The sequence below is a fragment of the Colobus angolensis genome, unplaced genomic scaffold, assembly GCF_000951035.1.
Source record: "Colobus angolensis palliatus isolate OR3802 unplaced genomic scaffold, Cang.pa_1.0 Scaffold61, whole genome shotgun sequence".
Classification (NCBI taxonomy): domain Eukaryota; kingdom Metazoa; phylum Chordata; class Mammalia; order Primates; family Cercopithecidae; genus Colobus; species Colobus angolensis.
The window spans coordinates 1,658,223-1,677,606 of NW_012119710.1; the positions used below are offsets into that span (position 1 = coordinate 1,658,223).

Here is a 19,384-nt window from a genome sequence, read left to right on the forward strand (position 1 = left end):
TCAGTTTCCTCTCACTGTCCCTTCTCTGCAATTCTGAAATCCAGAAAAGCACTTTGAAAACCAAAAGTAGCATTCACAACTCATTTGATGGCAAAATTGAACCTGAACAGAAGCAAGGCTGTGTATGGGCTTTGCCTGCCCCATTAGGGCATCCCTGGGGAAATGGAGTCATTGCAGGCTGCTACCCCAGCCCCCACTAGCGGGTATGATCTGTCCCCCCAGGCCCTTTCTAAAACCTGACCCTGTCTGGAGCCGGAGCCCCCAGGGGCTGCCTCGCAGCACTTGAGAGATAGAGCCCTAACATACGGGAAGGGTGTCGTGCGGCGCCCAGCCGGAGGCCGATGTTGCTGGCATCATTGCCAGTGTTTATTATTATTGCTGCCATTATTCACTTCATGAGGGCCTGGTAAGGACTCAATAGGTGGCAGCTATTCCTGCTGCCCTCGTTGTCAGCAGAGCAAGGGCTGTGGGAACCAGGATTTGGGCGTGGCACTAAGATCCTCATCTGCTTGTTTATCCAGCCTCTGGTGAGCAGAGCCCAGCTCTGGGATTCAGGGGCCCTGTGTTTTAGTGTGGGCTCTGCCGCTGTTTGCTGTGTGGCTTCGGAAAAGTTACCTAGCCCCTCTGATCCACAGACAAGCTCTTAGGCCATGCCCAGTGCAGGCAGTCAGGGATTCTGACTTGTTCTCTCTAGACAGTGGGGGTGGGAGGGGTGAGAAGGAAGCAGATGCAGTTTGCCCTTTCCTGTGGTGTGCGGGCGCTGAGCTGGATGCACTTGGCTGGCCATACCTGAGGCTCTGAGAGCCATCAGGCTTAAGCAGAAGACATTGGAGGGGAAGGGGCTCACTTGGCCTGGCTGGGAGCCAGAGGTGGGGGCTGTGACAGTGGCAGTGGCTGGTCAGACAGCTCCCCAGAGATGTTGGTCAGGGGAACTGTGATTTCCTTCTCGTCCTCCTCGCTCTCACCCTGAAAGCCCCAAATCGCTGGTGCGCATATACTCTCATGTGTGAGACGCAGGTGGCGAGACAGGTTCCTAGGGGACAGTGTGGTTCTCTGTGAGCTGTCTGCTTGCTGAATTCGAACTTCCTGATTCTCTGGCTTGGGGTTCTCTTGTGATGGGGCAGAGGGAGGAAGGGCAGCTGGAGCTGGGGACAGGGAGAGGTGACCTTTCTCTTCCCTGTTGAGAAGGGAATGGAGGAGTCCAGGCTGCTCCTCTGGAAAAGGATTATGGAAATACACTTGGACTAGAATCTCTGAAGCATCCGCTGGTCACTGGCTCCGAATTCTGGGGTAGCTAGTTATGTGGCTTGCAGCTGGACTTGCAGGAAAGATACAGGTGGTCGCAAAGACTAAATGCTCCCACCACCCCCTTTACGGCCAAGGGCCCTCATTTCCTATCAGGGTGCTGGGATGCAGCCTCTGAGCTGGTGTATCTGTATTCTAGCAAAGCATTTGCCAGCATCTCCTGTGGGAAACCTGGAGAGGACAGGAAGATGTGGGTCCAATTCACGCATTGGTACCTCATTATAAGGGGTGATTTCACAACTTAAAGAGCATAGCGAGAGGTCTGCACAGCACCCCCAGGGGCGGGCACAGAAGCCTGAAAAGTTACCCCGGAGATGTAGTCTGGTCTCAAGTATCTGGATGACGTGTGTCCTTCAAGAGAGGGATTTGATTTATTCCTGTGGTCCCAGCTGGGACTTAGGTAGCTGGGAGAGGAGGAGGATGTGAACTAATAAAGGTGGGTAGAAGTCATTTGAGCAGAACTTAACTTGTATCAAGAGCCTCCCAACTCCGCAGCATGCTCCCCTGTGAGTTACTGAGTTCCCCATCACAGGGAGCTTTTAAGCAGAGCCTAGAAAAGCATGACTCTTACACTTGGATGATTTTCTGGACTCAAAGGTCTCTCCTAATTCTGACTCTGAAAATTCACACTAAAAGGGGAAGTCAAAGCACAGTATTTGGGTGGGACGTGAGTAGAGCCATGCAGAGGACAGCAGGGTCATGGGGAGGCGGCGGGCAGCTTGCCGAGGCTAAGATCCTGGGGCCCTGGAGCTGCACAGATCAAGGTCTGGTCATGTCTCTGCTGCTTTCTATCTGTGTGATCTTGGGAAGTTGCTCCAACTCTGAGCCTCACTTTTCTCTTCTGAGAAACGGAGAGGAGGGAGACAGGGAAGACAGGGCTGGCTTCCTCGGCATTCAGCCTATGCAGTCGCACAGGATGCTCTGCTGTTGCTGTATTGAAATTCTTTTTTTTTTTTTTTTTTTTTCCTTTTTGAGATAGAGTCTCGCTCTGTTGCCCAGGCTGGAGTTCTCAGCCCACTGCAACCTTCACTTTCTGGGCTCAGGTGATCCTCCTGCTTCAGCCTCCCGAGTAGCTGGGACTACAGGCATGTACCACCATGCCCAGCTAATTTTTGTGTTTTTAGTAGAGATGCAGTTTCACCATATTGGCCAGGCTGGTCTCAGACTCCTGACCTCAAGTGATCTGCTCATCTCAACCTCCCAAAGTGTTGGGATTACAGGTGTGAGCCACCACGCCCAGCTGAAATTCTTAATAATTTTTGAACAAGGGGCTCTCCATTTTTGCTTTGCACTAGGTGTAAATTATGCAGCTGACCCTGGGCAGGACTCTTTATGGCATGTAACAGTGACTCAACTGAAAGTGGCTAGAGCCAGCAGAAGGCTCAGCTGTATCCAGGTTCCCAAAGGCTGCTGCTGTCCCTCTCCACCCTTCAGCCCTGCACTCTGTTGGCTCCCTTCTCAGGCAGGCTGTCCCCGGTGGAGCCTGAGGGTAGCCCAGGTCCTCATCCCACCACATGGATGGAAAGAGGACTGGGTATGTGAGCGTGGATCTCAAGCCCATCTCTGAACCACTCACCGTGCCTGCGATGTGGATGGCACTGAGTGGCAGCCCAGGTCTTTTGCCTGCCTCTGGCATTGAGGGAGTGGGGCCTCCCCAGCTCCATGGAGAAATAGAAGGGTGGTTACACCCAAGGAGTGGGTTTCTGCAGGGCAGGCAGAAACAGTGGAGCCGTCCCTGGGGGGATGGAGGGCTGTCCTGAATGTCTGTTCCTGCTACCTCCCTGTCCTTTTGGTCTCAGTAGCTACCTGGTTGCCAGGTTGACCTCCCTGTACTCCCAGCACAGGCCTCCTGAGCATTGGGGTCCCAGGGCATCAGCTCCAAGCTGAACCAGCCCCTGTGGCCATGGTCCCCGTGGCCCAGGTGTGTCCCTCAACCACATTCTGGACTGGAGGATGTTGTGGTGTTTCCATGGAAACCACCTGTCTAGGTGGAAACCACCCAGCTTCCATCACCTTCTCATTTCAGGGGGCCTGGGAGAGAAACAGGGAAGTCCAGGCTGCTGTGACAGCCACGCTGGGGTTTAAACAGAGCCTCAGTGCAACATGTTGTGAGGAAGCTGGGTGGGTGGGGAAGGATGTGGGAGAGGCAGCTTTCTGCACAGATGCTTCTGGAGAACCCCTCCTTTCCACACCATGGGGATCACCCACCCATTGGGGTTGAGAGGTGGACCTGAGATGTCAGATCGGCTGGCAGACAGCCCAAGCTGTGTGACTCAGGCAAACCCCTTAGCTTTTCTGGGCCCTGGTTAAAACTGGATATGGCCATGTGGTTTAAATGCCAATAAAGCTTAATAGGTAAAAACCTGGGTTCTGAAATCAGCCAAGCCTGGGTACAAACCTCACTTCTTCCACATGTTGGCTGTGTGACCTTGGGCAAGTTAATTAACCTCTCTGGGTTTGTTTTCTATATCTGTATAATGAGGGAATGGGGTGAATACCTAGGCCATAGGTCTGCTGTGAAGATTCAGTTGAGATAATACATTTAAAGTGCCTACCACAGCACCAGGTACATAACAAAAACATTTGATAAAAGTTAACCACTATTAGTGTTGTGATTAATTACTGACAGGAAAGCTTTGTAAATTGCAGAACTCTGTATAAGGGGTTTTTTTTTTGTTTTTTGTTTTTTAAAGTATCATGCTGAGAGCTTTATTGAGAGAAGGGCAGAGAGCATCATCAGAGGCTGGTTTCCCAGCATTCTTTTCTTTTTTTTTTTTGAGATGGAGTTTCACTCTGTCACCCAGGCTGGAGTGCAGTGGTGTAATCTCAGCTCACTGCAAGCTCCGCCTCCCGGGTTCAAGCCATTCTTCTGTCTCAGCCTCCCAAGTAGCTGGGACTACAGGCACTTGCCATCAAGCCCAGCTAATTTTTTGTATTTTTTAAGTAGAGTTGGGGTTTCACTATGTTAGCCAGGATGGTCTCGAACTTCTGACCTCGTGATCCGCCCACCTCGGCCTCCCAAAGTGCTGGGATTACAGACATGAGCCACCATGCCCGGCCCCAGCATTAATTTAACCAAGGGTGAGGCGCCAGGGCTGCAGGTCCATCTGCAGGATATGAGTTTTCTGAGCACAATGTTCACTCGAGGGCTGCCTGTGGGGAGCTGCAGGAAGCCCCACCCACAGGGTTCCCTGGGAGTCAGGCTCTAAAACCCCATCTAGAAGTACCTATCCCGTTTCTCCCAATTCTTCCTTCTCAGGAACCAAGGTGGGAAGGTGTGTGGCCTTCTCCTTGGCATCCCTGCCTTCTAGGGTCCCTCGCCCTGGGGCTTCCCACTGCCGTGACCAGCCCATCCATGCATGTGCCCTGGAAGGCCTCTGGGCAAGGTCCGTTTGAGAGGCGAGGTGGAGCCAGGCCGGGGCTGGCTCTCGGAGGCCCCCCTCCCACCCAGGTCTGCTTATTGCCGAGGGAGGCCCTGCCCTCAGGTGGCTCTGGGTTTGCCTCCCTTTGTACAACTGACTTATTTCAAAACCCCCCTTCTGCCTGCTTTGTAAACCAGGGTTTTCTCTGTGGGGTTAGCCGAGAGCAGGTGCTGCTCTCCACCACAAGGAGAGTGACCCTCAGTTCCTGAGCAGGGTGAGGATCAGCATAGGCAAGATGTAGATTTGGGCCAGGCACGCGGTCTCAGGCCTGTAATCCCAGCACACTGGGGGGCCGAGGTGGGTGGATCACTTGAGGTCAGGAGTTCGAGGCCAGCCGGGGCAACGTGGGAAGACCCTGTCTCCACTAAAAATACAAAAATTAGCCAGGCATGGTGACGCGCCTGTAGCTCCAGCTACCTGGGAGGCTGAAGTGGGAGGATTGCTTAACTCCAGGAGGTAGAAGTTGCAGTGAGCTGAGATCCTGCCACCGCCCTCCAGCCTGGGTGACAGGGAGACCCTGTCTTTAAAAAAAAAAAAAAAAACAATCTCAAAAAAAAAAAAAAAAAAAAGATTTTTTTGGAGCTCTGGGGCAAGCAGCCAGGTCCCAGAAAAGCAACTGACCTCACACTCCGGCTGGCTGGCGCTGCTGGCTTAGGGCTTGGGAAAGGGTGAGGGAGGATCTTTTCTGTTTTGTTTTGTTTTGAGATGGACTCTTACTCTGTCACCCAGGCTGGAGTACAGTGGTGCGATCTGGACTCACTGCAACCTCCACCTCCGGGGTTCAAGCAATTCTCCTGCCTCAGCCTCCTGAGTAGCTGGGATCACAGGCGCCCGCCACCATGCCTGCATAGAGGGAGGATCTTTTGATCACATAGTTGATGCCGAAGTTCCGGGTCCCCCAGTCTTGGGGCCCCCTCCAGGCATCTACCCTTGGGGGCCCTGTTTGGAGAGGCTGCACTCTGGTCCTTGGAAGAAGGAAGCTGAGCTGGGCTCTCCTCCCTGTCCCTCCTTCTCCCTGCAGCTGTCCTGTGGGAGGCGTAAGGATTCACCAAGAAGTTGCATGGGTCTGGCTCTGGTGCCTGGCAGACCGTGGTGGTTAGGTGTGCATTCCGCATTCACGTACCCCACACACCTATTCTGTGCCAGGCTTGGCGCTGGCCATGGGGGACCCTGTAGTGAGCGTGCCAGATGTGGTCCCTGCCCCCATGGCGCTGATGTACTAGTGGAGAGAGATGATAAGCCCTGAAAACTAATAAGCATGTAACATCAGTGCTCTAAAGAAAAATACAGCATGCTTTCCCTTGTGGGATAAGGGAGGCCAGGGGAGAGGTGGTTGATTGGTGGGGGGAGGGGATGGGGAAGGGCTGATATTTTGTAGAGTGGTCTAGTAAGGCCTGTCTGAGGAGGTGACATTGGAGCAGAGCCCTGAAGGAAGCAGAGGGTGAGCCATGTTAATGTCTGGGGAAAGAGCATTCCAGGCGGTGGGAACAGCAGGTGCAAAGGCCACGAGGCAGGAGTGTGCCTGGCACAAAGACAGCGTGGAAATCCACACAGTTGAAGCAGAGGGAACAAGAACAGAGGACACAAGGTCCAGGGAGGGCAGACAAGTGGCATAGGGCCTCCTAGGCTGTTACGAGGACACTGACGATGGGAACTGCCTTGGTGGTGGGAAGGCCCCTGCAGGGTTTTCAGCAGTGACATGAGAATATTGATGTTTACAGGGCCAGGCTGCTGCCGAGCACAGAAGAGACAGTGGGGCGGGAGTGGTTGGCACTGCCTGCATCGGGCACCCTGGGAGCGCCAGGAAAGTGGTTGGAGCCATGAGCATGTCACAGGGTTGCTGAAGGGAACAGGGGGGAGGCAGTTTAAGTAGCGGTGACCCCAGATGGGCACGGGTTTCAGGAAATCTGACCCTGACCTTTGTCGTGCCCGCTGCAGCTGAAGCAGGAAATGGGCGGCATCGTGACCGAACTCATTCGAGACTACAACAGCAGTCGTGAGGACAGCCTGCAGGACGCCTGGGACTACGTGCAGGCTCAGGTGAGGTGGGGCGCAGCTGTGGGAAGCTCTCTGGCCTGGGTGTCCCTGAATTTGGGGCTCTGTGCACCCGTGTCTCTGGGACTGGCATCTGCAGTGCTCATGTGTGCCTGACAGTTTGTAGGAGAGTGTGCTTCTATGGGGGCAGGGCACCCCACTTAGCACCACAGCTCCCTGCTCGGGGGCCCAGAGACTCAGAGGCAGCTTCATAACTCTGTGCCCCCTTTTGTGGCCAGAGAGCACGGGGGCAGTTGTCAGCCCTCTTATCTCAAGCCACACTGGGGAGCGTTGGGAGCTCCACCCTGGGTTTTAGGAAACTGGGTGCCAAGTAGCAGTGAGAAGTCCCAGTGGAGGCTGCCTCCGGGAAGGGCACTAGCTGGGGAAGTGTTGAGGGAACTTTCTAGGGCGAAAGGAGTATTCTAGCCAAATCTTGATACTGGTTTCACCAGTATGTGCACATACGTAAAAATGCACCAAGCTGAATGTGTGCTCATTAGTTCATGTGTATTATGCCCTCATTAAAGTGAGAGAGATGGATGGATGGGTGGATGGGTGGGTGGACGGATGGATGGACTGCCCGACTGACCAACAGATAGACTGACCAGGTTCCCAGCCTGTCTCAATAATGATCCAGCGACCACCTGGCTCTCCTTTCTTGTGGTCCTGGATGCTGTGTGTGCCCTTGGCTGGGACCTGCCATCTCTGATCTGCAATCCTGTGAGGGCACAGGACACAGTGATCACATAGGGTCTGTTGACACCTCAGGGGAGGGCTGTGGGGTATAAGGGGCATGGGCCGCAGGAGAAAGCCTGACTCTGGGGCACCAGGAGAGTTTGCAGATAGGACACTCCATCTAGGCGACGTGGACATGGCCATTTTCTGAGCGGAGGAATGGGAGAGCGATGTTTTCTGGCCCTGACATAGGAGATCAGGTGTAGGGGTCGTGGCAGCTGGAAGGCTTGGTTCACATAGGGAAATGTTTTGGTCGCATATGTAGTTTGACCCACAATTGCTGAGACTTTGCTAATTTTAGCAAAGTCTTGATGTCACCAATGACATAAACCAGTGCCACCTGACAAGGGACCTGGGAGGAGAAGTGGGTCCCTTGGGAGGTGGTGAGCATCCTACCCTGGAAAGTCATTGGCTGGTTCTAGATGATTCTGATGCTGTCACATGCTGCTTGGGCTGGTGGTAAGTGAGACTCCCAAGGCCTGGAGTGCTAACACTGCCACGGCCGCTAGACTTTTGCTGAGCCTGCCTCCTCGTTTATATCACATGCCGTGTGAGATACATTGTTAAAGCCTCCAGCACTTAGGCAGCATTTATTATGTGCTAAGTTGGTGGTGATGTTTTAGTGGAGACACAGGAGATGGCATGTGCTCCACATCCATGGAGACACAGGCAGAGATGGCATGTGCTGCTGGGGAACAGGTACAGCCGGGGTCAGGGCAAAGGGTTGCTTGGAAGGAGACTCTGCCATAGACGGGCCAAGGAGACCTGCCTTATTTTGCTCTGGTGCAGGATGACCTGTGGGTGGCCCCAGCTTGCAGACCTGTGCACCCCTCAGAGGTGCCAGCCTTTTGTTCGAGAGAGGAGGCAGCCAGCCTGCTGGAACAAGTGCTTGTAAAAGCTGGATTAGAAACTGCCTGGAGCTGAGCATTTCTGAGTGTGCCTGGCACGCCCCCTGCTGTCCACTGGCTACTGGTCGGGCGACATCCGGAGATAGGAAGGAAGCGGTCCAGGAACTGACGCCTGCTGTGACCATGGCTGTCCCACTGAATCCTCCCGGGGACCCCCAGCATTGCGGGGATTTGCACACAGAGACCTCCTTTAGCACACAGAGCCGAGAAAGGCTTTCTTCTCTCTAGAACTAGAGCATTTTCTCCTTTAAAGTGGCAGAATTGACCGGCTGGGCGAGGTGGCTCACACCTGTAATCCCAGCACTTTGGGAGGCCAAGGCGGGCGGATCACTTGAGGTCAGGAGTTCAAGACCAGCCTGGCCAACATGGTGAAACCCCGTCTCTCCTAAAAATACAAACATTAGCCGGGCATGATGGCGAGTGCCTGTAATCCCAGCTACTCAGGAGGCTGAAGCAGGAGAATCATTTGAACCTGGGAGGTGAAGGTTGCAGTGAGCCAAGATCACGCCACTGCACGCCAGCCTGGGTGACAGAGCAAGACTCTGCCTCAGAAAAAAGAAAAAAAAAAAAAAGCAGAATTAACCCTGTATCCTTTTTCACTTTTCACTTTTTCTCCTTTTCGCCAGGAAGCTCAGAGGCAAATCTCAACTCCTGCTCTAAAGTCAAACAGCCTTTCCTAAGCTTATTGTGCTCCCCACACCTCTGCTGGGCACTTTGCCTGACTCATCCCGTTTAGTCCTTGTGATAGCCCTGCGAGTTGGGAATTTTAATTATCCCCAGTTACAGATGAGGAAACTGAGGCTATTTCCTTGACGGAGGTTGCTCAGCTGGTAGGTGGCAGGGCGGGGATTATAACCCAGTAGCCTGACTTTAAACCCTGCACTGTGAACAGTCTGCCGTCCATTCTCCTTGTGCCCTGCACAGCTGCGCTCCTTCAACTTGAACTTCCTTCCTACTCTGCTTTGTATTTTTGCTGATCCTGGTTTTGATTTTTCTGCTGTACTTGTAGTTTATGATGGTTCGGCTGGGACCAGGGGCCTGGAAGTGGCATATCTGAGTCTCTGTCCTGGGGAGGCCCCGCCTCTGCCAGGAGGGCAGCCTGCCTGCGGTGGGCAGTGAGCATAAGCGGTCTGTCCCCTGCCTCGCCCAGGTGAAGTGCTGCGGCTGGGCCAGCTTCTACAACTGGACGGACAACGCTGAGCTCATGAATCGCCCCGAGGTCACCTACCCCTGTTCCTGCGAAGACAAAGGGGAAGAGGACAACAGCCTTTCCATGAGGAAGGGCTTCTGCGAGACTCCCGGCAACAGGACCCAGAGTGGCAACAACCCTGAGGACTGGCCTGTGTATAAGGAGGTGTGCGGCGGGGGGCTGCGGATCGGGGGCTGCGGATCGGGGGCTGGGATCTGAGGGTGTTGGGGGCCGTCTGGGCTACTGCTCAGCTCTTCCTTCCTCCATTAGTTCCTTCCCTTGATTCACCTGTGATTTGTACCTTCATCTACTTCTTTGTTAATGTATTCATTCAAGGCACAGGCAGAACCCTTCCAGGCTGGGACCGGGGGGCTCTCGGTGGTTCTGCATGGTGGGGCGGGATGGTGCAGGGTGGGGTGATGTGACCGTGTTCTCCCCTTGCAGGGCTGCATGGAGAAGGTGCAGGCGTGGCTGCAGGAGAACCTGGGCATCATCCTCGGCGTGGGCGTGGGCGTGGCCGTCATTGAGGTCTGAGCCCCTCCCCCAGCCCTTCTCCATCCCTGGTCCTCCTGGGTTGTCTCTGCTCTGCTTTTCTCCTCGGGGAGGTGGTGGCCAAGGGGGCCAGCACTCCATCAGCTTCCAGAGGTCCTCTGGCCTGAGCACTGTCTGGCTGTGTGACCTCAGACAAGGCACTACACCCCTCTGGGCCTCCCTCTACTGCCTGCATCACAGGGTGGTTATGAGGCTCAAGTTGAAGATCCACTTAATCCCCATCTAAACCTGGATGGCAGGGCTGGGGCATCTGAGGCTAGGGCAGCCCAGCCTCCCTCTGACTCTCCGCCTCTCCCCACAGCTCCTGGGGATGGTCCTGTCCATCTGTTTGTGCCGGCACGTCCATTCCGAAGACTACAGCAAGGTCCCCAAGTACTGAGGCAGCTGCTGTCCACATGTCCCGGCCCGGCCCCCAACCTCAGGGCTCCCAGGGGTCTCCCTGGCTCCCTCCTCCAGGCCCACCTCCCACCTCACTGCAAAGACCCCCTTGCCCGCCCTGACTGAAAGTAGGGGGCTTTCTGGGGCCTGGCGATCTCTCCTGGCCTATCCGCTGTCAGCCTTGAGCCCTGGCTGTTCTGTGGTTCCTCTGCTCACCACCCATCAGGGTTCTCTTAGCAACTCAGAGAAAAACGCTCCCCGCAGCGTCCCTGGCGCAGGTGGGCTGGACTTCTACCTGCCCTCAAGGGTGTGTGTATATTGTATAGGGGGCAACTGTATTAAAGATTGGGAGGGGGGGCGTTAGATAAGGCACCCTGGGCTGTCAGGAGACTGCCTACTGGGCAAGTCAACTTATTTCCACTATGACATTTATATCTTTGTTTTTTCACAATTATATTGAAGGCAGTGGGAGAGGGTGGGTTTTACCTGATATTAAGGGGTAGCACCCCTTCCCCAGGCCTGATGCAGGTCCATCTAGACAGCTCAGATTAGCCTGGGCCATGCCCTGGGGACAGGGCTTAGGGGTGCTGGGTCGGAGGGGGTCTGCCTGGGTAACGAGATCTGGCTTGGCCCTGAGCTGCTTAGGGACAGGTGAGTCCTTGGGGGCATGGCACAGAGCTGGCCCTGTGTTTTCCAGGGTCCTGAGCTGTCCAGGGACAGGGAGGAGGATGGCAGTGGGAGAAGGTGGGCTGGCCTTTCTTGGCAGGCTGTCCTCTGGCCCCTGGGGAGGGGGGTGGGTGAGGCTGTGCCTTGTAGGGGGGAGAGGGGAGGGGGCTCTGTGTGCACCGTTCTGTAAAACACACTCAAGATTCTAAGACTATTAAAGAAGATTTATAACAGTCTAGTCTGGAATGGTAGGGATGCTGCTTCCTGGGGCAGGGGAGGACCCAGGGCAGAGGGTGTGAGCAGAGTGGCTGGGTCTGCTGGAGACTGCTGGGCCCCTCACGGCTCTGCCCTCCCCGCAGGCATCTGCCTCTGCAGCCTGAATCTCAGGACGGTGATGGACCAGGCTCTGATGGGCCTGCCTGCACGCTGGGGTGCCTGGAGTTTGATTTGGTGCTAAGAGAGGTATTGATTGTATCTCTCGATTCCTGCTTCTGAAACTAGGGTACGGATGTCCCCAGAAGGTACACAAAAAGTGGGCTGGTGATGGGGGACAGGAGCCACAGGGTAAACTTGGTCTCACTTTCTACAGCATCGTTTTTGCAAAGATTTGTGGAAGGAAGCATTTTCATACTGAAGAAATGTGTTGGAGTAAGATGTGCAGAATTCAGAGGACTTTTTAAGATGAAATGTCAGACTTTGGGAGGTTGAGGCAGGCGGATCACTTAAGGTCAGGAGTTCGAGTCCAGTCCTGGCCAACATGGTGAAACCCCATCTCTCTAAAAAAATACAGAAATTAGCCGAGTATGGTGGTGCACGCCTGTAATCCCAGCTACTCAGGAGGCTCAGGAAGGAGAATTGCTTGAACCCTGGGGATGGAGGTTGCAGTGAGCCAAGATTGTGCCACTGCACTTCAACCTGGGCAACAAAGCGAGAATCTGTCAAAAGAAGAAAGGAAGAAAAAGAAAGAACAGACACAGAGAGAGAGAGAGAGAAAAGAAAAAAAAAAGAAGCTAGTTCTTACTTGTGCTCGGCTCTGACGACTGAGCCCCAGCACGCCCTTTGCCCAGCGTCATGAAGCCCAGAGGGCACTTGCCCCGCCTTCTCCTCTCATTTCTGGAGGAGCTGGCGGGCAGCAGAACTCCTGTCTCCCTGCGGTGGGGCCGGGCAGGGCAGCGGCTAGAGTGGTGTCTCAGCGGGGTCCACCAGGGGGCGCTGCAGCCTCAGCCTAGGAGCCCAGCAGAGCCCAAAGATTCCGTGGTTACTCCCAGTCTCACCAAACCCGGGCCTGCCGGCCTCCCACTCTGGTGGAAGCACTAGTGAAAATGCAGATTCCGAGGCTCAAGGATTCTGGCACTGCAGATCTGGGATGGCAACAAGGTGTCTGCCTATTTGCACCCCTTCGCGGTGATTCCGGAAGATTCTCAGACCTGGAGTAATGTCTGTCCCAAGCCATGTGCTGACCTCCCAGCGCATGTGGCAGCTGAGGAGGTGTCAACAGTGGGGTCGCCTGTGGCCTTGGTCGCCTCCCTCTGGGATGGGGAGAGGAGAGGAAAATGTTGATGGTTCCACCTGGCCTGACTTCCCTGGCCCCCCACAGCTTCCACCCTCAGGAAGGGTAGCAGAGAGCTATTGGGTGTCTTTTCATAAATGCTTTCTCACTGGGAGCAAGGGGACCTGAATTTGAGTCCAGCTCCATCTCCATCTTCCTGTGCGACCCAGGGCCTGGCAGGCTGAGGGTGGGCTCAAAGCTGTTTGCAAAATAGAGGACTGAGAAAACGTCAGAGGTTAGCGAAGCTTCCTCTGACATGTCCATCCTGCCCAGAGCTCACAGCTGGAAGGGGCCGGAGCCCCACGTATCTGACTTCAAAGAGCATCCTCCTGGCTCCACTGGCTCCTGCCCTCTCTCAGATTTCCCAGAACAGCCTCAGGACATGTGGTGTTGTGAGGCCCTGACCCTCGCTTTTGTGAAATCTGGTCACTGTGAGCTCTGAGCCTGCTGGGTTCCTCATTTCAACCTCCTGGGGAGCACCCAGTTTTAGCACCCCACTTACCTCTGACCTGCGAGGTTTTGGGAGAGAGGGAACGTAGACCCATGTCTAACGCCTGGAATCGTCCCTGCAGCCACTAATCCATCCCACGCCCATCTGGGGCTTCTACACCTTCCGGCTGCCCTCCCTGGGCCCTCTGTGGGCTGCCGTCTGTCATGCCAAGGGCCCTGCCAGGCCCAGAGGACTGGTACATGGGTACTGTGTGGAGGAGGGTACAAGGGTGCTCCTTGGCAGTGCCCACCCTCAGCTCCCTGGGGCAGGCAGGAAGGATGGCTGGGGCAAAGGGTGTTACAGACGGTGCCTAGGATGTGTCCAGGAAGCTGGACTTTGGGGAGCACTGATTGGCATGGCCACTAACCAATGGGAATGGAAGCCAGGCCTGAGCTGGAATAGGATCTTTATGTGTGGATTGGCAGGAGGTGCTGGAGCTCTGAGAGGCTGGACTGGCGGGGGGATTTTCAACGGGCGTGGAAATATTTCACCATTTTATTCATAATCACTGGCATGGCTGACTGGGTGAGTACTGCTGAATGGCAGCCTGGTACATGTGCACATACATGCATGCGCTCTGTCTCTCACACGCACACACTCGAGGCCCTGAAGACCCCTGAGGGCTCGGTCCATTCCCAGCTGGGAGGAACCCCAGCTCTTCTCCCCTGAGACTAAGATGTGGGTGACCCGTAGTGAACAGGGAGAGCCAAGTGTCTTCCTGCCTGGCCTTCCCGGGCCTACACTGCAGAGCCCCCTCTGCCACTGACCACCATCCTGTCTCCTAGCAGAGCTGCCTCCAGCCTCTGCCCCGGGTCTTCCAGGTGAGCAGGTCCCGCAGGCTAAGAGGAGCCGTATGTAGGGGCACACTGGTGACACTGGAGCATCTAGCCACCAGGCATCTCCTGGGCCAGCGCTCCCATCGCCTTTCTCCTCTGCAGAGGGACGGAGACCCAAATTGCTACGCGGCATCAGGGCAAATGTCTGGCTGTTCTCTGCGGTCTTTAGGGCTGTAGGCTAAGGTTTATCCATTCATTCATTCATTCATCCCATGAATACTTAATGGCACAGACTATTCGTGAAGCACAGTTCTAGGATCTTAGGAACACAACAGTGAACACACACAAACCCCCTGCCCACATGGCACCTGCATTCTGATGAGTGTAGAGACTCTTGCACACAACTGATGCACCAGGACACACGTGCACACACAGCACATGCATGCACACAGTACACCCTCCCACACGTACACAGGTACATACCAGCACACACTGCCGACTGCTGACAGCACAGTCTAAGCCTAGTGTTGCTGTGGTATCCCTGGGGCCCATCCAAGGCCCCATCCTGTGGAAGGAAGTAGAGTGAACAGTACGCCGAACAAACAGGAAAGTAGGAGGAAGTGCTCACCGCTCAGCCCCATCCCCTCCAGCCACAGTACAGGAATCAGCCATTGCCCTGGCAATCCCCTTCCTAACTGAAATCAGATAGAATCAGAGCAGCTGCCACTGGACGTGATGGGCTGTGCGACTTCACCTCTCTTAGTCTCGTCTGGAAAATGGGGACTCTCATTCCTCATTCCCAGTGCTGTTGTGGGAGCCAAATGCTATCACGTACACAGTGAGCTTGTTCCCCAAGCCACCCATTCCAGGACTGGCCCCACCTTCAAGAGGAGGTTTCCCATCCCCTGGGGATACCTTCTCTAAGCAGGAATGAGGCCCACGGGAGGACTTTGGGCCTTGGTGCCTCCAGGGCAGGGATGGTTGATTGGCCCAAGGGGCTGGGGCTGGGGCAGGTAAGAACCTGTACTCAGCCTCTTGCCTAGTGGGAAGATGAGCAGGTAGGAGGGCCATTAGGGGACATTTGAGCTGTGAGCACCCCGGCCCCCAGCTGCCCCCTCTGACATCGTTTCCCCAGCACCTGCCTTCTGAGCAAGGGGAATGTCAGGCCCAGCGCCAAGTGCCTCTCCCCAAGTGACCTCAGATGCCTTAAGCAGTAGCCCCTGGGACAGGAGTGGGCTTCCTGCAGGATGCTGGGGGTGGAGGGGTGGCCAGTAGGAACAGCTGGGAGTGCAGAGGGGCTGTGCGGAGGCGGGGAGTGGAAGGAGAGAGCTGGAGAGTCCCCAGCAGCCTCTTGGAGGACTGTGTGGGTGGGAGGGGATGCTGATGGCAGCTGACAGGAGTGGAGGGGTCCATCCTCTGCCCTGCCTTGCATGACACACCTGGGTGAGCCCAGCTTGGGGCTTCCAGGGTGACAGGGTCCTGTGATCCCAGCACCCAATCCTCTTGGTCCTGATTCATAGAGGACTCAGGCACTTGGGGTGGTGTCTGAGTTCTTTCCGTGAGGAAGCTGTTGAGGAAACCACTTAGTGGGTAGGTGGGGGTCTGCTTAAATGGAAGGAGAGAGGCCTGTATTAGTCCATTTTCATGCTGCTGATAAAGACATACCCAAGACTGGGCAATTTACAAAAGAAAGAGTTTTAATGGAGTTCCACGTAGCTGGAGAGGCCTCATAATCATGGAGGAAGGCAGAAGGCACATCTCACATGGTGGTAGACGAGAGAAGACAGAAGGAGAGCCAAGCAAAAGGGGTTACCCCTCATAAAACCATCAGATCTCCTGAGACTTATTCACTACCACGAGAACAGTGTGTGTGGGAGAAACCGCCCTATGATTCACTTGTCTCCCACTGGGTCCCTCCCACAACACAAGGGAGTTATGGGAGCACAATTCAAGATGAGATTTGGGTGGGGACACAGAGCCAACCCATATCAAGGCCTTCCCCAGAGGGGCAGGCTCTAAACCCAAGGGAGCCCACAAAGGGGAGGAACAGAGAGTGGGAGTGAGAACAATGCTATAAGCAGGACCCCAGCTGGGGGAGCTAGGAAGATGAGCAGGGCTGACCCTTTGGGGTGAGGTGGGACTTGCAGCAGGCAAAGAGGCAGCAGGGCAGCAAGAGGAGAGTGCAGGCAGCCACTGCAGAGGGCATGGTGGACCCCAGCAGCCATGGGACCCTGTCTCCTTCCAAATCATCATCATCGTCACAGCAGCCACCATGGATTTAGTGTTAAGCTTTAACCCTGTCACCCCAACAGTGTAGCCACACTTGCTCCCCCCACCCTTTTAGAGTGTGGAAACCATAACTTGGAAAAGCTAAGCTGTTTGCCATAGCCCCGACCCACTACACAATCCAGGAGTCATTCACATTGGATTCACAAATCTACCTTCAGATCCAGAGTCACAGTGACTGAAGAAACTGGGGTTGGCCCCTGAGGCTGTGACTCTGTGTCCTTTCCAATAGTTCTCAAGGCCAGTGGGAAGGAAGACCCCTGGTTCATAAAAAGAGAAGAGGAGTGGGCCTTTTCTAAGGAGGTGCAAGTCCGTTAAACCCAACTTTTCCTCCATCAATCTATCCAATAAGAATTTATCAGGCACCCACTCTATGCCAGGCATTGTGGAAGGAATCAGGGGTCACCAAGGTAAACAAGCTTGTGGAGCTGACAGTCCAGTTGTAGGGGAGGCACAGGGAAAAAACACAAACAGCAGAAAAAGCGCCCCATGTCAGGGACAGAGAGGGCAGCAAAGGTGATCAAGGCTCTGTCTCTACCTGCCAGGAAGTGCACAAGGTGAGACAAGCTGGTCCCCAGGCTGGTGGTTGTCCCTTGATGTCCTCATTGCCCGGGGCATTGTGGAGGTTGCCACTCCACCAGGACATGGAGGAATGAATCCAGTCCCATGGGCTGACTGGCCCAGAGTTCAAGGGGATACATGGGAACCAATCACAGTGTGAATACAAATGAGAACCAGACACCCCCTACCCACAAAGGGAACTAATCTGGGCCTCCTGTCTATGTGGTCAGGAAAACCTTTTCCAAGAGGTCAATGGAAACTATCTGTAGCTTGTGATGATCTAAAATGCCTCGTCAGGAATTGCTTAATGAGTTTATTTAGCAGACAGCTGGGTGGAGGGGTTGTCCAGGTGGGCTGTGTGTATTTCCTTCCTCTGAGGACTGAGCAGGGCAGGTACTCCATCCTGCGTCAGTCTATGGGGGACGCAGGTCATCAGACCCCCATGACTCCATGTGTGGGATGCCTGTGCCTGGTCCCATATGGATTCTGGCTTCCATCTCCTTCGGAAAAGGAATGTGATGGTGGCAGCCTGGCTCGGACTGGGGAATAGAGAATGTAGTGGGGAAGCCTCGTGGGAGAGCAACCGTCTTTCCTGCCAGTGTCACAGGGCAGAGTGAGCAGCTAGGGTGGAAGTCACGGCACTGGGAGTTGAGGGGACTTGGTTCTGTCTCAGATGTTCCCTAATTAGTTGCATGTGGTCATTGTTTGCAAAATTAGTCACACTTATTCCCCTTCCTGTATCTATGCTCCCTGCAACATGACTATGCAGCTAGCACCTCTCTGATGTCTGGTTGTGTGACTTTCTTTGGCCAATGGAATGTGGGGGAAAACACAGTGTGTCAATTCTAAGTCTCAAGGAGTTTTGCACACTTGTCCCCACTTTTTCTGTCTCTCTGCCTCACTCTCTCAAAACCCTGCCACTGCCTCATGAAGAAGCCCAAGTTAGCCTGCTGGAGCATGAGAGGCAACCGGGTCACTACTCCATCATCCCAGACGACAGCCAACTTACCCCCAGAAGCAGAACCACCACCCTACCTGCAGCCAACTTCAGATGCAAGAGAAGACCAGATGAACCACCTAGCTGAGCCCAACCTAAATGGCTGACACACAGAATCATGAGCTAAACAAATGGTGGTTGTTTCGGGCTCTAAATTTGGGGATAGTTTATTATACAGCAATAGCTAACTGATAGGATAGGTAATCATAATGACAGCTACCATTTGCTGAAGGCCTGTTTTACACCAGGCTCCAGCACTAAGCACTTGACATACATTGCATGAGTCCCCTGGCTCATTTAATCCTCACAATAGCCCTGAGAGTTGGTATTAGGATGCACACTTTATAGATAAGAAAACAGAGGCTCAGAGGAGACATAACTCTGGTCTAAGCCTGCTGAACAGTAAGAGACAGAGATCAGATGAGAATCTAAAATCTGTCTTCATGGGTGTGGTGTCTGAATCTCCCTTCCAGAAGAGCCTTAATGTCAGACAGAATCAGCATCACTTGAGAGAGTGTAATGTATTCTGCACACGGGAGCTGACATCATTAAGAATGTTCTCAGCCTTCCGTCCCCAAGAATTATGCCCTGTCTCACCCTGTTCTTCTCTCACCCCTAGTCAATGCCTCTAATTCCCTTAGGCTTCTGGAGAGAAAGACAAAAGACACAGATGACGGGATAATTTATTTCTCTTTGATTCCACCTGCTATTTAATCAGTAAATATTTACAGAGGGCCTGTTATGTGCTTATTTCAGAGTGTTCTTTCTTTCATGACACATTTTCTGGCTCCCTATGGCATGCTCTTACTCCGCCCATGTAGCCTTTATGGCAACATGAGGGTCGTTGGGATTAGTCCCACTTTACAGCTGAAAAAACTCTGAAGTTCCAGAGAGGCGAAGTGGCCACCTTGAGGTCCCTTAACTAGTAAGTGACCAAAACAAGATTCAACTCCACGTTTGGCTGAATTCAGGCAGGGTCTTACTTTATCACCACAGCTGTGGCTTTTTCAGAAAAGGGATTTTGAAACTTCCCCTGGGCTCTGTGTATGGCAGGTAAAGGGCTGGAAGGTGGAGAGGAGAAAGGCTAGTGGGGTTGTTGGAAAATGTCCGCTGACTCTCAGAGCTGGCTGGCTCCTGGGCTGGGCATGGTGCTCAAGCTCAAGCTCTGGGTAATGCTGTGAGCTGGCCAAGGAGGACAGCAGGAGGTCACATGTCCTGGAGGGAGGAGAAGTAGCCACCGGCTCCAGCCTGCTTCCCTTGTGTCTGCAGCTGACAGTCACAGCCATCGCTCATCCCCACCCGCCCCTCTGCTTAGCTGCTGGACCGCTGCCATCTTCCACCACCAGAAACTGGGCACTGGGCCCTACCCCTCCCCAGCTGCACTGTTTACAAATGGGAAATTCAGGGAGAGTCCGCCCAGGCTGTCTTCTCCTCCCGGGGCCGTCACTTCCCTGGAGTTGGGGCTTAGCCACAGGTCTCTCAAGGGTCCCAGAGCCCACCCCCAACCCAGGGTTCCTCCTTCAGACTGGAAGCAGA

At 54.3% G+C, this 19,384-nt stretch overlaps 1 protein-coding gene across 1 annotated transcript in view; it reads left to right on the plus strand.

The window, feature by feature from the left end:
* CD82 (CD82 molecule) overlaps positions 1-19,384 on the plus strand; it is a 74,056-nt gene that overhangs the window by 43,496 nt on the left and 11,176 nt on the right. The window contains exons 6-9 of the mRNA XM_011963274.1: positions 6,666-6,767; positions 9,555-9,758; positions 10,038-10,121; positions 10,447-10,882. Coding sequence (XP_011818664.1) covers positions 6,666-6,767; positions 9,555-9,758; positions 10,038-10,121; positions 10,447-10,524 — 468 coding nt within the window. The 3' untranslated portion in view covers positions 10,525-10,882. The remainder of the gene's footprint in view (positions 1-6,665; positions 6,768-9,554; positions 9,759-10,037; positions 10,122-10,446; positions 10,883-19,384) is intronic.